Source organism: Etheostoma cragini, chromosome 23 (genome assembly GCF_013103735.1).
Source record: "Etheostoma cragini isolate CJK2018 chromosome 23, CSU_Ecrag_1.0, whole genome shotgun sequence".
Classification (NCBI taxonomy): domain Eukaryota; kingdom Metazoa; phylum Chordata; class Actinopteri; order Perciformes; family Percidae; genus Etheostoma; species Etheostoma cragini.
The window spans coordinates 6,181,702-6,197,478 of NC_048429.1; the positions used below are offsets into that span (position 1 = coordinate 6,181,702).

At 37.8% G+C, this 15,777-nt stretch overlaps 3 protein-coding genes across 6 annotated transcripts; 1 reads left to right on the forward strand and 2 right to left on the reverse strand.

Moving 5' to 3' along the window:
* Positions 1–1,771: 1,771 nt before the first annotated feature.
* si:ch211-244b2.3 (uncharacterized protein LOC557230 homolog) lies at positions 1,772–6,780 on the reverse strand. 2 transcript variants are annotated; one of them, XM_034863076.1, is made up of 11 exons: positions 6,602–6,780; positions 6,474–6,513; positions 6,078–6,207; positions 5,499–5,643; positions 5,293–5,413; positions 5,129–5,207; positions 4,803–4,914; positions 4,093–4,198; positions 3,907–3,988; positions 2,084–2,253; positions 1,772–1,955 (listed from the first exon to the last, which is right to left on the reverse strand). In XM_034863076.1, the coding sequence occupies exons 1-11, from the start codon at positions 6,602–6,604 to the stop codon at positions 1,894–1,896; spliced, it is 1,050 nt and encodes a 349-aa protein (XP_034718967.1). In that variant the 5' UTR covers positions 6,605–6,780; the 3' UTR covers positions 1,772–1,893. The 2 variants fall into 2 exon arrangements, with proteins under 2 accessions (XP_034718967.1, XP_034718966.1); XM_034863075.1 differs by having other exon boundaries at positions 2,084–2,256.
* Positions 6,781–7,807: 1,027 nt separating this feature from the next.
* On the reverse strand, positions 7,808–12,554 carry si:ch211-244b2.4 (uncharacterized protein LOC541512 homolog). Of its 3 annotated transcripts, none has more exons than XM_034863073.1 (10): positions 12,449–12,554; positions 11,369–11,463; positions 10,850–11,048; positions 10,272–10,416; positions 10,042–10,174; positions 9,285–9,405; positions 9,100–9,178; positions 8,897–8,999; positions 8,679–8,799; positions 7,808–8,320 (listed from the first exon to the last, which is right to left on the reverse strand). In XM_034863073.1, exons 1-10 carry the CDS (start codon positions 12,462–12,464, stop codon positions 8,259–8,261), a joined length of 1,074 nt encoding a protein of 357 aa, XP_034718964.1. In that variant the 5' UTR covers positions 12,465–12,554; the 3' UTR covers positions 7,808–8,258. The 3 variants fall into 3 exon arrangements, with proteins under 3 accessions (XP_034718964.1, XP_034718963.1, XP_034718965.1); XM_034863072.1 differs by having other exon boundaries at positions 8,679–8,802; XM_034863074.1 differs by having other exon boundaries at positions 8,679–8,802; positions 10,850–11,042; positions 12,449–12,549.
* An 803-nt stretch (positions 12,555–13,357) lies between these two features.
* Positions 13,358–15,480, forward strand: si:dkeyp-38g8.5 (uncharacterized protein LOC568385 homolog). The gene is made up of 4 exons (XM_034863080.1): positions 13,358–13,562; positions 14,062–14,155; positions 14,478–14,565; positions 14,651–15,480. Exons 1-4 carry the CDS (start codon positions 13,490–13,492, stop codon positions 15,317–15,319), a joined length of 924 nt encoding a protein of 307 aa, XP_034718971.1. The 5' UTR covers positions 13,358–13,489; the 3' UTR covers positions 15,320–15,480.
* The last annotated feature ends 297 nt before the right edge of the window (positions 15,481–15,777 follow it).

Sequence of the window (15,777 nt, forward strand, 5' to 3'; positions counted from 1 at the left end):
GCTTATCGATTGGCTCAAACAGCTTTTGATGTGTCCTTAGCTTCATCCCCACTGACCTACAATAATTACGTAGGTGTGTCACATTTTCTAAACAGCTGCATATTAATGTCTCCTCATTCTAAATATTACAGTTTTGAATATAATTACACCATGGTAGGGTTTTTAGATGTACCTTGGACACACAGTTTCTGCTGACAATGATTGTTATGTCTGTTATCGGATGATACATGATGAGCTCTCTCCAGCCTCATGGCAGTGTTACTTGCTTGTGAATTTGACTCATCTGGTTCTGCGCACTTCCCCATATTTGTCCCATAAGACTACAAATGTTTCTGTTTGGAGCTTTATCATGTATAGATTGGTAATTTTTATTTAATCACAAAGTGGATGTGATCTGTAAAGTGTCTGTCTCATCTCCTGGCGGAACGTCAAAGCAGAAAATTAAAGCTTATTCTTCTACAAGATTGTTTATATACCACTGCTTTCAACATGTGTAGTGTGTGGCTCTTGTTTTATGTGTTGAGGTGCTGGTCTCGGAGGTGTTCAATGAAAAAATCTGTACATGTACAGATTTTATATGTATATAAAGGAAAGTACCCAATCTAATACTCAAAGGGTGGTCAGTTTTTTGTGATGGCTTTAAAAACACCACATCAGACAGTGGACTGTATGTAACTTTAATTTGAAAAAAGGAAGAGTGCACCGATTCCATGGCAGTATAAATGAACATTTTAAGATTTCCATAAACAATTAGTAGGCAGTGTTGTATGAAACATCAAAGTTAACTTCATTTTGGTGTTAAGGTTAAAATAGGTATCTTGCCAAGGTAAATGTTTTAAAAATTTACTGTGATTATGGGGCAGTATGCATAAATCATGAAAGAGGCAGGGTTATATAAGACATTGGTAAACATTCATTTGGTTTTAGGTAAAAAGAGGTGTGTAAGTCTGTTTCCCCATCCGTTTTTGTGCTTCCTCTTACTTAAGACCACTTCCCTGATTTAGCATTTCTGTCCTTTAACACTGTTGGACTTACGACGGACAGTATGAATCAAAAGGTATCACAGTGGAAGCTGCAAAACCAGAGATAACGTTTCTGTTATTCCACTATGTTCCACACGCAACTCTTTTTTTCCTTCTTCAAAACCTTGTGACTACATTACCCACAATGCAACCTGACAGCTAAAAGTTTGGTCGGAGATTTGGGTGCGTTATGCTAATGTGATGTAACCTGAACTAATGTAACGTGAACACACAGTGACTGAAGACATCACTTTCACCCAGGATGCTGCATCACATATAGTCAAAATGAATGCACCAAAGAAAAACAAAACAAACCCACAACAACTGTCACATCTACTCAAACAACAACCACAAAGCAATAAAAAAAAAAATAACACAAACAGCAATTGTGTTATGTGTTGACAACAAGCTTCTCCGCAAATTCCAGCCAAGCTGCTGGGGCTCAGCCACACACCTGCCACCACGCACACACAGGGTACAGCAGCCACTGACACTATCAGCAGCAGCTATGTGTATAATCATTTTACTAAAAAATGCTAAAAAATCAATTAAACTTACAAAAAGTTGCTCATCATCCACCTTTCTTACTTTACATCTAACTTGAAACAAACTTGAACTAACATTACTGCTACGGTTACATGATGCTAGTTTTGCTTCTCAGCCATCGTATACTAATTGGTCCCAAAAATGACAACGTAGGTGGCTGGCCATGGATGTAGCCCAATAAGTGGCTGGTTCTCTTCAGTTCTGTCATTAATAAAGACAGAGGCAGTTTGTGAAGAACAACACTGAGTCCTTCCAATGTGTGAGAGACACCCTGAGACAGGCAGTGAGGTAACTGAGGATCAACATCCAAATAGTTGTCCCATGGTCATTGGTTAAGTCTTCGCACTGATCTGGTGGTGTTTGTGGACAGGTTCCTCTGAGTCATAGCTGCAAATGACAGATTAAAAGTAAATCTGGACGTCTGATATACAGAATTATTCATTATTGTATCATTGCGAGATTAGTGTAAGTGGGAAATAAAACAAAACTACACAACTGCTGTGTTTCCAGCTCACCTGAGAAGTTTAGCTCGTAGCTAAATTTCTTGGTTGAAAACGTTATGGTTCCTGACGGGTTCTTTTGGTACTTTAGCTCAATGTCCTGACTGGAAATGCTTTGTACTTCAGAAAAGTCTTTCCAAGTTCCACCAATATCTTGAAACTGCCATCGTGGCAGTGTGCCCGGACTGCAAAACAGAATAATTTAAGTTAAACACATTTACAATAGCATGCATACGATTTTTTTCAGGGGACTACATTATACTTTTGCGTTACCTCACAATATGTTCTGCGTACTGTCGCAATATTTTGTGTTCTCTTGCAATATGTTTTGCTTTCCAATGCAAAACTTTTCTTATTCCATTCCTTCTGAGCCATGTGTCTATGTCCACTCAACTGCCCAGCGCAATGTATCAGCTTGTTGTATTTTACTTTGAGCTGGGAATTATGCTGCTATACTGCTCAATGGGCCCATTTGTATGTCTTATAGGCTGTAATATATAGCTTATTTCTTATCTGCAGCTCCCTAGTATTACAAAGACAGAACGTTAGTTCAGGGACAAAAGCGTTATTACAAAAATGATAGTCAGCAATGTAGTCACAATCAACTATGGCTACAACCCTTCCAGTCGCCTACATGTTTATTTTCTACCTGCATCGGTCTATATTCCTGAAAGCTACTGTGTGGGACAAATCCATTTAATTACATCACATTTACATCAACAATTACGTTATGGTCTGGTGTCTGAATATGGGCTGTAACGGACGTGTGAAGTAGCGACCAGATGTGATTTGACTTAGTTTACAGCCGTTTTCTTCTAATCAGCCACACATGACACATGAGAAAGGAAAACTTAAATAAAGGCAAAATAAATGTCTTTTATTCTGAGCTCATAGGGTTTTGTGTGTCTAAAGGTTATTCCTGACATGCCATTGCATTCTTACCACAACAGCCTGCTGTCTTATTAAGCTTTATGTCAAGTCTACAATTTGGTAGCATGGCATCAACTGTAACACATTGTATTTGATTTCAAATTAGTGTCTTATACTAATTTCCAAGTATTAGGATATTTGGTTTTAAATTGATAGTGTCAGATAGCCTACATTTTGGGTCTATTGCATCATTTTATGTGGTTTCTAATTAAGGTGGTGTCTAAATTGGTTAAATCTGTACGTGTTTGTTTACTGTCTGATAAAGAACATATTTCTTTGTCTAATTTGATACAACCATAGAAATAAAATGGACACAAGCTAAGACGTTGCAAAACATGAGCGGAGCTTCTATACAGCTCAGAAGGGAGCTGCAGATTCTCTGATAATGCATCTAATGACATGCGACAGACAAACTTTATTTAAAAGAAAATTAGATATGAATGTGACCATTGAGCAGATTCTATATCAGCATTCCCAAAGTCAAATTCAATGAGCTGATCCATATTGTGGAAATACACCCATTACTCAGGAATGGAAGAAGAAAAGTGTTGCGAGTTAATGCAAACTATATTGAGAGGGAACCAAAACTGGTCCCCTGAAAAAGGACGCCGTGACCCTTCCGGGGCTCCGTAACTGTTCACATATTACTGTAAAATGTATTGAGCTGGTGTTGCAAGTTGTGTTGATAAGAGACCCTTAGAAATAGATAATATTTCGTTGTATATTTTATAATTATAATGAAGTAAAAGTGGGTTGTTAATCAAGGGTTTTTCAAATTAAGATGTTTTATGGGATTTTGCTTTAAAAAAAAAAAAAAATGGTACCTCTTGCATTGCACTTCATTTCTTAGATGTGTGTATTCAGTTCATTTCAGTTAAGATGTTTGTTGGTGAAATGTGTCTCCTGACCTGCTGTTCTGATGTCTCCCATCATCACCAGTCCTCCTCACTGCTCTTGTAGTCCCAATATTGTCATTGACTTGACACATTCCTATGATAAACCAGTGTACACCGAGTGTTAGTATTTAAACTGCCATCCTCATCAAAAGCAAAACGACTGATTGTTTCGTTTAGGAGTGACTTTGTAGCCGTCACCTGAAAAATCCAGAGTGTACGAGAATCTCTTGATCTTGAAGTGCAGCTGGCCGTGTGGATTTAGCTGGTACTGCGTCTCAATGGCAGTGCTGTCAAATGAACATATCTACACAGAAATGCAAAATATAAGTCCACCTTATATAGAGGAATGCACATTTAAAGTAGGACTGGGCAATATATAATTATTATATCTACACTGACATATGAGGCTAGATATTGCCTTAATATTGGATATCGTGATATGACACAAGGGTTGTCTTCCTGGTTTTAAAGCATTACGTTAAAGTGAAGTAATTTTCAGATCTTACCAGACTTACTAGCTGTTATATTATTTCCCTTTACCCACTTAGTCATTGCATCTACATTATTGGTGATTATTTATTTAAAATAACTTTCATAAACACCAATTGTCCCAACAATATTGCCGCCACAACGTCATCTATGTACTGTATTTGGTCAAAAGTATTGCAATATTTTTTCCAATAAGAGTATTTTCAATTTGACCACCAAATGCCACCACTGACTATCTGACATTTTTCACCAAGAAAAAAATATGAAGATTGAAAGTCAAGTATCTTTAAAAACCATACTAACACATACCATAACAAAAGTTACAGTTCCTGGCTTAAAGAAAAATAAAAACATTCTTCATAGGTTTCAATTATAAGCTTCTGCTACAACTACCTGAAATTGTGGGATTTCCTACTTACATGTGCTTTGTATTCTGTCCATTTCTCCCCATCTCCCATGAACTCCCACTTGTAGCCTCCATCAGTGGGCTGGGAGGAGGACGCAGTGGGGAACGCTGAGGTGGCGTAAAGGCTGCAGAGAGAAAAACTAACTTTTACACAGGGGTTTGATGTTAAACTTCTCTAAAAGCCCTATTTAGTGATTAAAAAGAACGCTCCCAGGTAAAGCTGTTGGTCGGTTGACAGAACAATAGATTGAGATGGATGTTTTTGAGTGCATAACATCCAAACATGGGCCTGTTTGAGGAGAATAACAGCTTTAGACTCCTAGAAATGAAAAGTCTCACCTCCCTGGGTTGAAAGTGAATTTAGGACGCCTTCGTACTTTCCTGCCCCGGCCTGTGATGCAGTTTGTTTGGGTCATGGCTGCCGAGTAAAACACCATAACTTAGATTTTGCTGCATAAAAACATCTTTTGAAATGAATACGATATGATAGAAATATCACATACAGGAGAAGTTGAGTGAGTAGCTTGTCGAGCCCACCGTGAAGATGAAGGTTCCCTGAGGGTTTAGAGTGAACCGACGCTCGACATCTCCACTGCCGATTGAGGAAGGCAGCTTGCTGGAGCTCTGAGGATGACAAAGGATATTTAGAGTGTGAAAAACCAAAAAGATTCAAATTAACTTAAGGGTTGATGCTAAAGATGTTCCTCACCGGGGACCCATATTCACGCCACAGCTGGTCATCTCTGAAGAACCAGCCTACGTCCTCAGTCTGGCCCTGAGGTAGGAAGCTTAGTCTCTGCACCTTCAGAGCTGCAGTTAGAGTCTGTAACTGATCAAAGTCGATGAAAACCTGCCTGTGGAGACACGTACGATTAAGTTTGGTATTTTATTTACTTCTATGAATTTTATTTCCTTACTTCATTTTGTTGCGATTGCACCAAAACAAAACCTATCCATCCAAGTATTCTATAAATATATTGTTCCTCTTGTTTATATTGTCACCATCCTTTGTTTCAATGGAGACGTAATACTCTAAACATTATGTTAAAGGCAACAAATGGTTAAAACCTATGGCAGAACAAATTCAATTATGTCTTAGTCAAACCTTTTATGGCACTTTCCATTCAAATAACTCCAGATTATTTGTAAATTCCTCCTAAACAGAATACTTGAACATTAAGACACATTTTTTTTGGTATTGTCAAACAAATTACAAACATTTAAGAAATGTTTAATGGCTCCATTTCAGGCTGAAGATGAGACCAAAGACAAAAATAACAACACTGACCTATCACCAAGATTGATAGTGATTCCTTTAGCTCCAGGTTGGCAGTAGTGAGTCTCGATGACGTGGTCATTTTCAATTGGCAGCCACTGATGTCCATTTGACAGCTGCCACTCAAAATGTTTCCCATTGACTGTAAATTAAAACAATGGCATCGTATTATGCATTTGTGTATTCTCTTTAGGACTGGCCATAGGTCAATATTTGCCACTGACTGTTTATTTCTTCACCGTCAGGGACTTCTGTGCAGCCAATTAGCCCAGTTGCATTGTGGTCAATGTATTTTTACGGATGTATAATATAAAAACTGGGCAAAAAAATTCTTCTAAAAGGCAGACAGACGTACAAAAAAGTTATTCTACTATAGAATATAGGAATTTAAAATGTCGAAATACAGACCTGGAGTCTGGTGCCGATTGCGACTCTCATCTTCGCTTTCCTGGAATTTACGAGATAAATAAAGATACTGTAAACACATCACAACAGATAGTTTCTTTTATCCAACGTGATCTAGTTATTAGACTCACCATGCTCGGAGGAAAGTCACGGTAATAACAACAACAAGGCAGATTTAACAAACCTATATATAAATATAAACGTTATGGTTCCATTGGACGCAATTGAATCTCTCTTACTCCGAAACCGATCTAAAGGTTTTTAATAAACTCGTCTTTCACTTTCGGTTCAGGGCAGAAGGACGGCTGTTCACGCAGATAGAACTCACGCAACAAAAACAGAAAAATCGGAATCAGAAACAGACATGGCTCGATCCCCTGGGGGAGATCGGGTCACGTTACAGTGTCTATACAAATAGCCTATTAAAAGTATTAAAAAAGTTAAAAAAATATTATGCATACTAGAACACCATGTTGAATATTACAAGAGTGTCAATAAATATAATGCTGGGTTTGGGATCCATAATTGAGTATGGTTAAAATGCAAGGATAGTATAAATTGGAATATTTATAATGTAGAAATGCATTATTAATGCATGAGTATTCCACAGTTTAAGTCTTGCACAGTATTCCTGTGTTAAGTCAGTGTGACCAACATTAATATTATTTCTGACTCTTTTTTTGTGACTTGTTATCTTTTGGTCTATTTTGGTGGAGAAATTATAACTCAGTTAAATCTCAATTTAATTGCAGTCAGGCAACACACAAGTTATATAACTTCTGATGCAATTTGCTCCCATGCAATGATGCATATAGCCATATGCAAAATTCTTAAAGCTTTATCATTTTTGTAATATATTTGAGTAACAGTGATATTTTCTCAGTTAAGTGAGAACTTTCTTTACACAGATTTCTTATAGAGTGTATCAGGGATGTGAAAGTTCTATAGGCAAAGTTGATTTTCAAAATATTAAAATAAAGGGCAAGAACAAATGGAGATTCACCAAAGTACTGATATCATAGCAAGTCTTTTTGTCTTAAAACAAACAAACAAACAAACAAACAAAGATTGGATGCTTTTTTATTTGCAATCATTTCCAAATTCCATTACAGATGATCTAATATTATCTGTGTCACATTGGTACATCAGTAACCTACAAAGAAGAATACATACGTGTGATGCAGAATAAAGAGCCAAGACTGGGCTTCCAACTTTGAACAAAACTATTATGTTATTATCACTATTTTATATGAATTGAACTGAAAATTGCAGATTTTATTGTATATATAATATATATATAAAACCACATGTATCATATTAAACCCTTCAAGGTTAACAGCTGTTTAGAAAAGGCCTTAATTTGCATTGGTTTAGGCTCTAATCTATTACATAGGGTATATCAGAAGAGGCAGTGATATGTGGCAGAATAAATGGGACATGAAATATCTGATAATTCCACGAGTGTTTGTCTATAGCATCATCCGTATGGCAGTGTGCAATTTAGTACAGTACATCATCTCAGGCAGCACTGAGGTGTTGGTAAACTTCAAAGCCTTTTGACACAATCTCCTTTGGCAACAATGTTAAAAAAAACAGCCTTGAGCAAAATTTAATCATATCCCAAATTCCTTTCTAATGTAAACAGCATTAAAGGTGTCCCATATAGAGGCCAACATAGAGTCAAACACCCAAAGTGATAAATCTCAGATTACAATGAATGTATAAATATGGTATTGCACAATTGTTTGTAGACTTTCTTCTTAGGGTCTTTGAAATTCCCTTTAATGCTTACACCATCACACGTCTGACTTTGCGGAAACGCTTGGTCTTGAGGTTGGTTTGGGTCATCGCTGCAGGGCAAACATGAAATACAACAGTTAAATCAATGCTTTATGTCGTGTTTCAGGTTTACTATTATATGAAGTGTCAGTTTATTATAGCTGAGAGAGTTGATTTTTCTCTGTAACGCTTTATTTTACAAAGCCATAAATTCCTTTATTATCATTATCTCCTATTTCCTGGGTTTGAGTAATTTCACAGAAATTCCTCTGTGAAATAACAACTGCTTATAAACTCAACACAACGGTTTTTCATAAAATTGGTACCAAAAGAAAATTGCATATATTATTTTTATTATTAGGAAATAGTGAGCCCATGAATAAACCGTTACCATTTTTTGTCCTGACAGTATTTAAAACGTAACTCAACCTCCAAAGTCCAGCTTGTAGGAGTGTCCCTTCACTGTGAAGGTAAAGCTGTCCCGGGGGTTCTGTATGAACTTCCTCTCAATGTCATCACTGGTTACTGAGCATTCAGTTGAAGTCCCGCTCTGCTGAAACCAATTCAAACCATCAGGTTTACTCTTTTATTTAAAAGACAAATCACCATCAGTCAGTTTCTCAGCTAAACATAACCAGATAATTTACCCTGCGTTTGAAGACGTGCCATGCTCCACTGTCTCCCTCAAACTCCCACTGGGCTTTGGTGCCCAGAGAAACCTTCTGGAGCGCTGAGGTCGCTTGAGAAACTCTGTAACGAGAATATCACATTCTGGATTCCGTCACAACATTTAAAGGAACAATTCAACATTCTAGGAAACCTTTTTTCAATGACCAAAATCCAAACTCACCCTGCTCCTGCTGACTGTTGTCTGTACTGTGGTCGGCGAGTGACTTTCCTCTTTCTCTTTGTACTCACCTGTCGCATTTCTAACAGTCAGCAAAGAGAAAAAAAGGCCGGTATCCAATGAGAAACTGACAATAGTCTGCATGTGGAATTCACTATTCTGTGAAGGTTTTTGTGAGTAAACTTCACCTCTGAATTTAATCTCTAAGGTTTTGGCACCAAGGGTGAAAGTATACGAGCTTGTTGGGTTACTCTGGAACTTTTTCTCTATGTCAGAGCTCTTCACAGGACTGGGGTTGCCCTTCAGACCCTGTCAGGAAAAATAAAAGAAAATCAATATTCATTAACAAACTTAACCAAACAAATCTGAAATATGTCACACTTAAAGTGCTCATATTGTGCTTTTTCCGATTTTTTCTTTTCCCATATTGTGTTATGTATGTTTTTTGTTATAGGTTTGTAAAGTGAAAAAGCCCAAAGTCCACCACAAAGGGAATTACCATCTCCAACAGAAAACACTGTACACAAACTGCTCCAAACAGCTCTATTGTAGTCCAGCCTTAAGTTCCGTGACGATTGTGCGTCACTTTGTTACACACGTTATAATGCTCGCCTAGCTGCTGGCATGGCACGTCCTCATGCTCTGCTACTGACTGGGTAGCTGTGCTGAGCTAGGTACTGCGCATGTGTGACTCACAACAAAGATAGAACAGAAGGGAGATGCCTCACTTTGTAGCTAAAAAAGAGAGCTCAACACACAGGGTGAAAAGAGGAGCTGCAACAATGTGCAGTACAACAAATATATGGTGTTTGCTGAAAATTAAACCATGTAAACCTTTTCTGATATAACCTCTAAATGCAGTTCTGAACCTGAAAATGAGCATAATATGAGCACTTTAAGACTTTAGGACACAAAAAGAAAGGTTTAACTGTTTAATCCATCTACCTTGTCTCCATACTTGATCCACTTCCGGCTCAATGTGCAGTACCAGATCCACACAGTGTTCCCGTCATCCAAACGTCTAACTCTCAGAGGCTTTCCAATCACTCTCATCCTGTTAAAATCTATACTCAATGCCCTACAGACAGGGACAGAGAGCGAGAGACCAACCATCAACCAGTTTCTTCGCGTCTATGCTTAGAAAATGTTTCAGCACTGCGCTTTGTAGCTCTCACCCATATGGTGTGTTGTAGATTTTAATGCTTCTGGTGTGGGGCAATGAGTACTGGGCCTCAAGAATATGATCATTACTGACATCCTTCCAGCCATTTCCATCGTTCAGCTGCCACTGATAGCATCGGCCATCAGTAAGCTTAGGGTCTGGTAAAAAAAAGAAAGAAAAAAAAGACACAAATTGACTTTTACATTTTGATAGAGAAAGCTTAGGCACTTCTTCTTTCATTTTTAAGAGGAATACCAGTTGAATCATGGTTTAAATGACTACATGTAATAGTAGTAGTGTGTAATAAATGTTAAGTGTCACAAGTTTGCCTCTGAAGGAAAAACTAAAGAAAAACTTTAACAAAAAGGAGAATAACTTAAGGAAGAGGTGAAGGATCCATAGCAGACTATAATTAACTAACAGACACACAATTAGCATTTACAGAATAGACAACATAGGTACAATATTATAGGCAAATAACGTACATTTAAGTATAACAAGTTAAGGAGTTTCAGGTGTAAATGTTTTTTTTTTTTTTACATTAAGATGCGGCTCATTAAGAAATGCCATCAAATTAAACCTCTTCCTCACCACTAGACGTTGACCGGTCCGAAGCCCTGTCACTCGCACCAGACGACTGTCTTCCACCTCTGGGGTGGACCAGCTTACACTTGTTCCCGTAGCGACAGTTTCCTGCCAGGGCATACTTGCAGACGTGCCGGTAAGGGCACGACTCACCATCCCGACAGCCACCCTTGTTGTAATACTTGCAGTGCGTTTTCCTTTGAATCTAAAAATGAAAATATACAATTTTTTCCATCACTGCAGAGGTAAATCTAATGATGTTGTATAAATGACAATGGACTTGGTATTTGAAAATGTGTAAAGACTGGCTTTTAGTGTGTTTTATTTTAGTGTGTGATCACTTCCCATGGCTTAATGTGTAATTATAACATAGAAGCTGACTCCATCATTACTGGAATTGTTGGGTCCTTGTATATTATATAGTGTGGTAACCTACTCTATCTGTAAAGTGTCTTGAGATAATTCTTGTTATGAATTGATACTATAAATAAAATTGAAATAGAACCATCTTCTCCAGAAACAAACCTGACAATCAGCTTCTATATTGGAATTCCCGTCACTTTCCGACTGTTCGTCAGATTCACTTTGACTTTCACTTTCTGACACACTTTCATCAGACTCTGGGAAAACAAATGTGAACATGTTTGGTGAACACTTATTCACAAACCCCAGTGACGAGGCTTGAACATCATCTCTACCTTTAAAGGGTGGATATGAATATTCATTATACACACACACACACACACACACACACACACACACAAATACACACACAGTATAAATGAGATCTGGGTTGTCACTTTCAGTTGTTCAATGATGTAGCAATAATTTTGTGTAGAATAGAATGCCTTTATTGTCATTACACACCCCTTTACAGTGTCAACACAAAATTTAAAAATATAAAACATAAAAATATAAAGTAAAGTTAGGACAGAAAAAAGGATGGGAGGGGACTAATAAATAATTACAGTTAACATTTTATTTTATAAAATACCATAGGCTATTCTTTCTGGTGCATGGTGAGACAGTTTAAAAGAAGTTTATGTGTAGGTCAACAGTATATTGCTACATTAGCCTAGATAACGTTAATGTATATCTGCTGCCCCCTGCTGGCGAAATAAATTACAAGTTGTCTTGGCCAAAATCACTGCACTACACTGGAAAATCTGATGAATAAAAATCTGATAATAAGAGTACCTTAAATGTAACGCCGTGTAAATGAGAAATGAATGGAAATCATTTTACTACACAGGTCTGGGTTACAGTTGTGACCCTGCAGGGAGCTGAAAGAAATAAACGAAACTGAAACTATAAATAAGTAAGTTACTCAGACCATAATCGCAACATAAATCTGTGTAACCGACTAAGAGTTCACACTTTAGTCTTTCCATCGTATTTTCCCTTATAAGACATAGGCTTCGTTATTTTGGTTTGATATTAAGGGTTTCTACAAATTTCAATTTCTCACATACAGTAGATAAACACAAACAGTGGCCACATGCTCTTCTAAGAGGGCATAAAAAGTTGTGAGGCATGTGGTTGTAACACAGGTACATAATCACTAGTAGCCTACATACATTAGAGTGATGTTTATAAGGTACTTACGAATTGCAGACGCCATTCTGTTGCCCTACTTTGAAATACTTTCGTTTTCATTACCCCCACTTTTAATATAGACTCCAGCCACACCCACATGTTGTTTGCCAAGCAGCTGGTCATGCTGCAGTGAATCATAGCAAGACTGCCAGCTATATGTTGGGACTACAAATACATTATAAAAAGAGGTATATGATCAAGGCACCAGTAATTACAGATGTTAGATGTTCCTTCTATCTCAAAAATCCAGGACCCAGAATTAACTTGTCATTTTACAATTACATAAAAACTAGCTTTAAATAATCCACCAGGAACCTATGATAGAAATAAAAAGAATAAATAAATCAAAATCAGATTCCTTGACAAAGTGTGCCAAGACTAGCGTGCATGATAATAAACTCAGACATACAGCTTAAACAAGCATGAAGGTGCTACATCCTACAGTTCATTGTGAAACTGAGTTCTCAAATGACAAATAAATTAACCTTTTACAGCTACACACAGATAAATAAACATATTGTATGTAGGTTAAAATAAAACACTTTAAAAAAATGATTTAAATAGACAACAACAACATACTGTACAGTGTTTAGGCTACATAAAAGTCAAAGGGTTAATTGTATACTGAACACGTTTAAAAATATTGCAAGGGTAAGTGGGAGTGAAAAAAGTGCTGGGACACTAAATGTAATACGTTACTTTATATACGTACAAATTACAAATAGGTTAAATACCAAATTTAAATATTCTATTATAAGAACTTTATTTAAATAAACAGAGTGGAGTACAAACAACATAGGCTACTGCCATCTCGTTACTCAATGTTATTTTGCAGTGCACTAAACCTCCACAGCGCTGGTTGGCGAAAGTGAGCTTTCGCCAACCAGTGTATGGAGCTTCTTTAAATGTCTATGGTCCAGGTCACAGTGAAGCGCTCTCCTAAAAAGTAAGCGAAGAAGAAGCTAGGGTCCCTCTGAAGGAGGAACCATCTGTCAATGGGATGAACGAAGGGCACTTGATAAAGACACTAAAACGAAAAAAAAGAGAAAAATGGAAATCGAGGATCACTCATACGCGGGTACTACTTACGATAAAGTCAACCCCGTAGAGTTCACATATAAAAGTAAGTATAGGCAGCAAGAAATGTCATGTTTTAATCAAGCGAGCTAACGTAGGCTACTCCCAGTTTAATTGGAGTTAGCTTGGACACCTAGCTAGTAACCTAGCAAGTGGGCTCCACGGTGAAAGTAACCAATTAGCACGCAGTCATTCAACAATTTGAATAAAATGTGAATGCAACGTTAGTCAACCCACATTTTTCAGTCCGTCTTTAATGGTAACGTAGGCCGTATTTGTTGCGTACTATTTGTCTAAATTAACAAATAGCCCACGAGATACAAACCAAACTAACTGTTAGATTGTGACCTCACACCTGTTGATATATTAACAGTTGAGCTGGTTGGGGGAAAAGTCTTCCTACTGTACAATAACCAGTAGTAAATGCAGTTTTCTTATAGTGCTAATGTTATATTTGAGTTTTTTTCGTTGTCAAAACCCCTCACGCAGTAATTTCTAACTCTTTTCTCTCTCTCTCTCTCTCTCTCTCTCTCTCTCTCTTTCAGTGAGTGCAAACGAAATTGAAGAATTTGTAAAGCTGAGGGTCTCAAACCATTATCTCTTCTCTGGAAGGAGAAATACTTCCATGTGGGCATGGAGGTATGAGACACTACTGTGTGAAAATAGATAAGGTCTAAATTCCAGGAATCATTCCGCATTGTATATGCATGCATAGGATGATCTACACTAAGGCAGTACAAAATCATAAACATCAAAATGCTTGTTAATATTCACATTTTAGAAGCTAAACCCATTGACCTTTTGGTATTTTTACTTTAAAACAATTACTTTGTAGATATTATTTGTTTTTGCTTTTTTTAAATTTTTTATTACAATGTAAAACAGAGTTTATGAGTACATTCCATTGTGCTATATAACAGTGAACATTAGTAAAATTGTTGACTATTAAATTGACCTTCAGGGCCATTCTAAAACATATGGGCTTGCAACACAAGATGACCCATAGTCAAGCATCCAAAAAGTGGGAAAACCTGAAGAAGAGATACAAGGTACTATTTAAATGAAATAGTCACATAAAAAGCATTTGATCACTTTCCTTTCTTGATTCATTGCCCTCTCTCTCTTTTTCCTCAGGACCTAAAGAACCCTCCAGATGGGGTGAAAGTGTTCCCTGAAACGTGGCCTTATTTCACTCTGATCGAGGACGCCATGGAGGGTCGACTGGAAAGCAGTGCCCCCGTCCTCAAAACCCTCCCCACCAACAGCGATTTCTTACCCATCTACAAACCCAAGAAAAGGAAGGCATCCATGGTGATAAACTCCCCTGTGACTTTGTTAGGAGGCGGGCCAGAGGTCGAGGTGTCCCTGAACGGAGGTGAGGATGAGGAGGCGGTACAGGACGAGGGAAGCCAGGGAATGGATCATATGGACAACGAAAGACAGGTGATGGAGAGGGAGAAACGGGTGCTAGAGAGGGAGCGGCTGGTACTGCAGAGGGAGAGAGCTGTGCTGGACAGGGAAGTCGCCGCTCTGGACCGAGACCGAGCCTCGCTCGAGAGAGAGAGGGCGACAATAGAGAGAGAAAAGGCAGTGATGGAGCGGGAGAGGGCGATGGTGGAGAGGGACAGAGACGCTGTGAGCACGGATCGACTGGCTCTGGAGCAAGAGAAAGCCAGGCTGGAGAAAGTTAATGAAAGGACTGAGGAGGTTTCAGAAGAGAGCAGCATGGTAAACAACGCCGATGTCTTGGACAGGAAGGAGAGATTCCTCAACTTGTTAGAAAAACTTATTGAACATTTTTGATTCATGTGGTATTTCTGCACAAAACCTTGCCAGAAAAAACTTTCTGAAAAGTTCTGACCATGGTTGCGTCTGCATATCATTTAAAATGCACAACATGCTTCACCTAAGTTGTCAATGAAAACGTTGAGCCACTCCTGGTTTGGAGAGGTCTTCAAAACAACTTTATTCACTTGTGGTTATTCCATACAGAGCACACAACAGCAAGCTGTTGGAATTATTCTTAACCCCATCCACAATCAAAATAAACACCCCCCCGCCTCCCAAATCAAACAAGTCTTTATTTGATTGACTCTAGACATTAGAGTCTTCCCTATTGTGCACGGTTGAAACATCACTTTTTGAAATGTAATTTACCAAATGTTGCAGTTAATGTAAAAAATATTTTTTCAGAATATATATATTTTTATATATTTTTTATTTCATATATATTTTTGTGTTACAGTACAGACTTTACAACA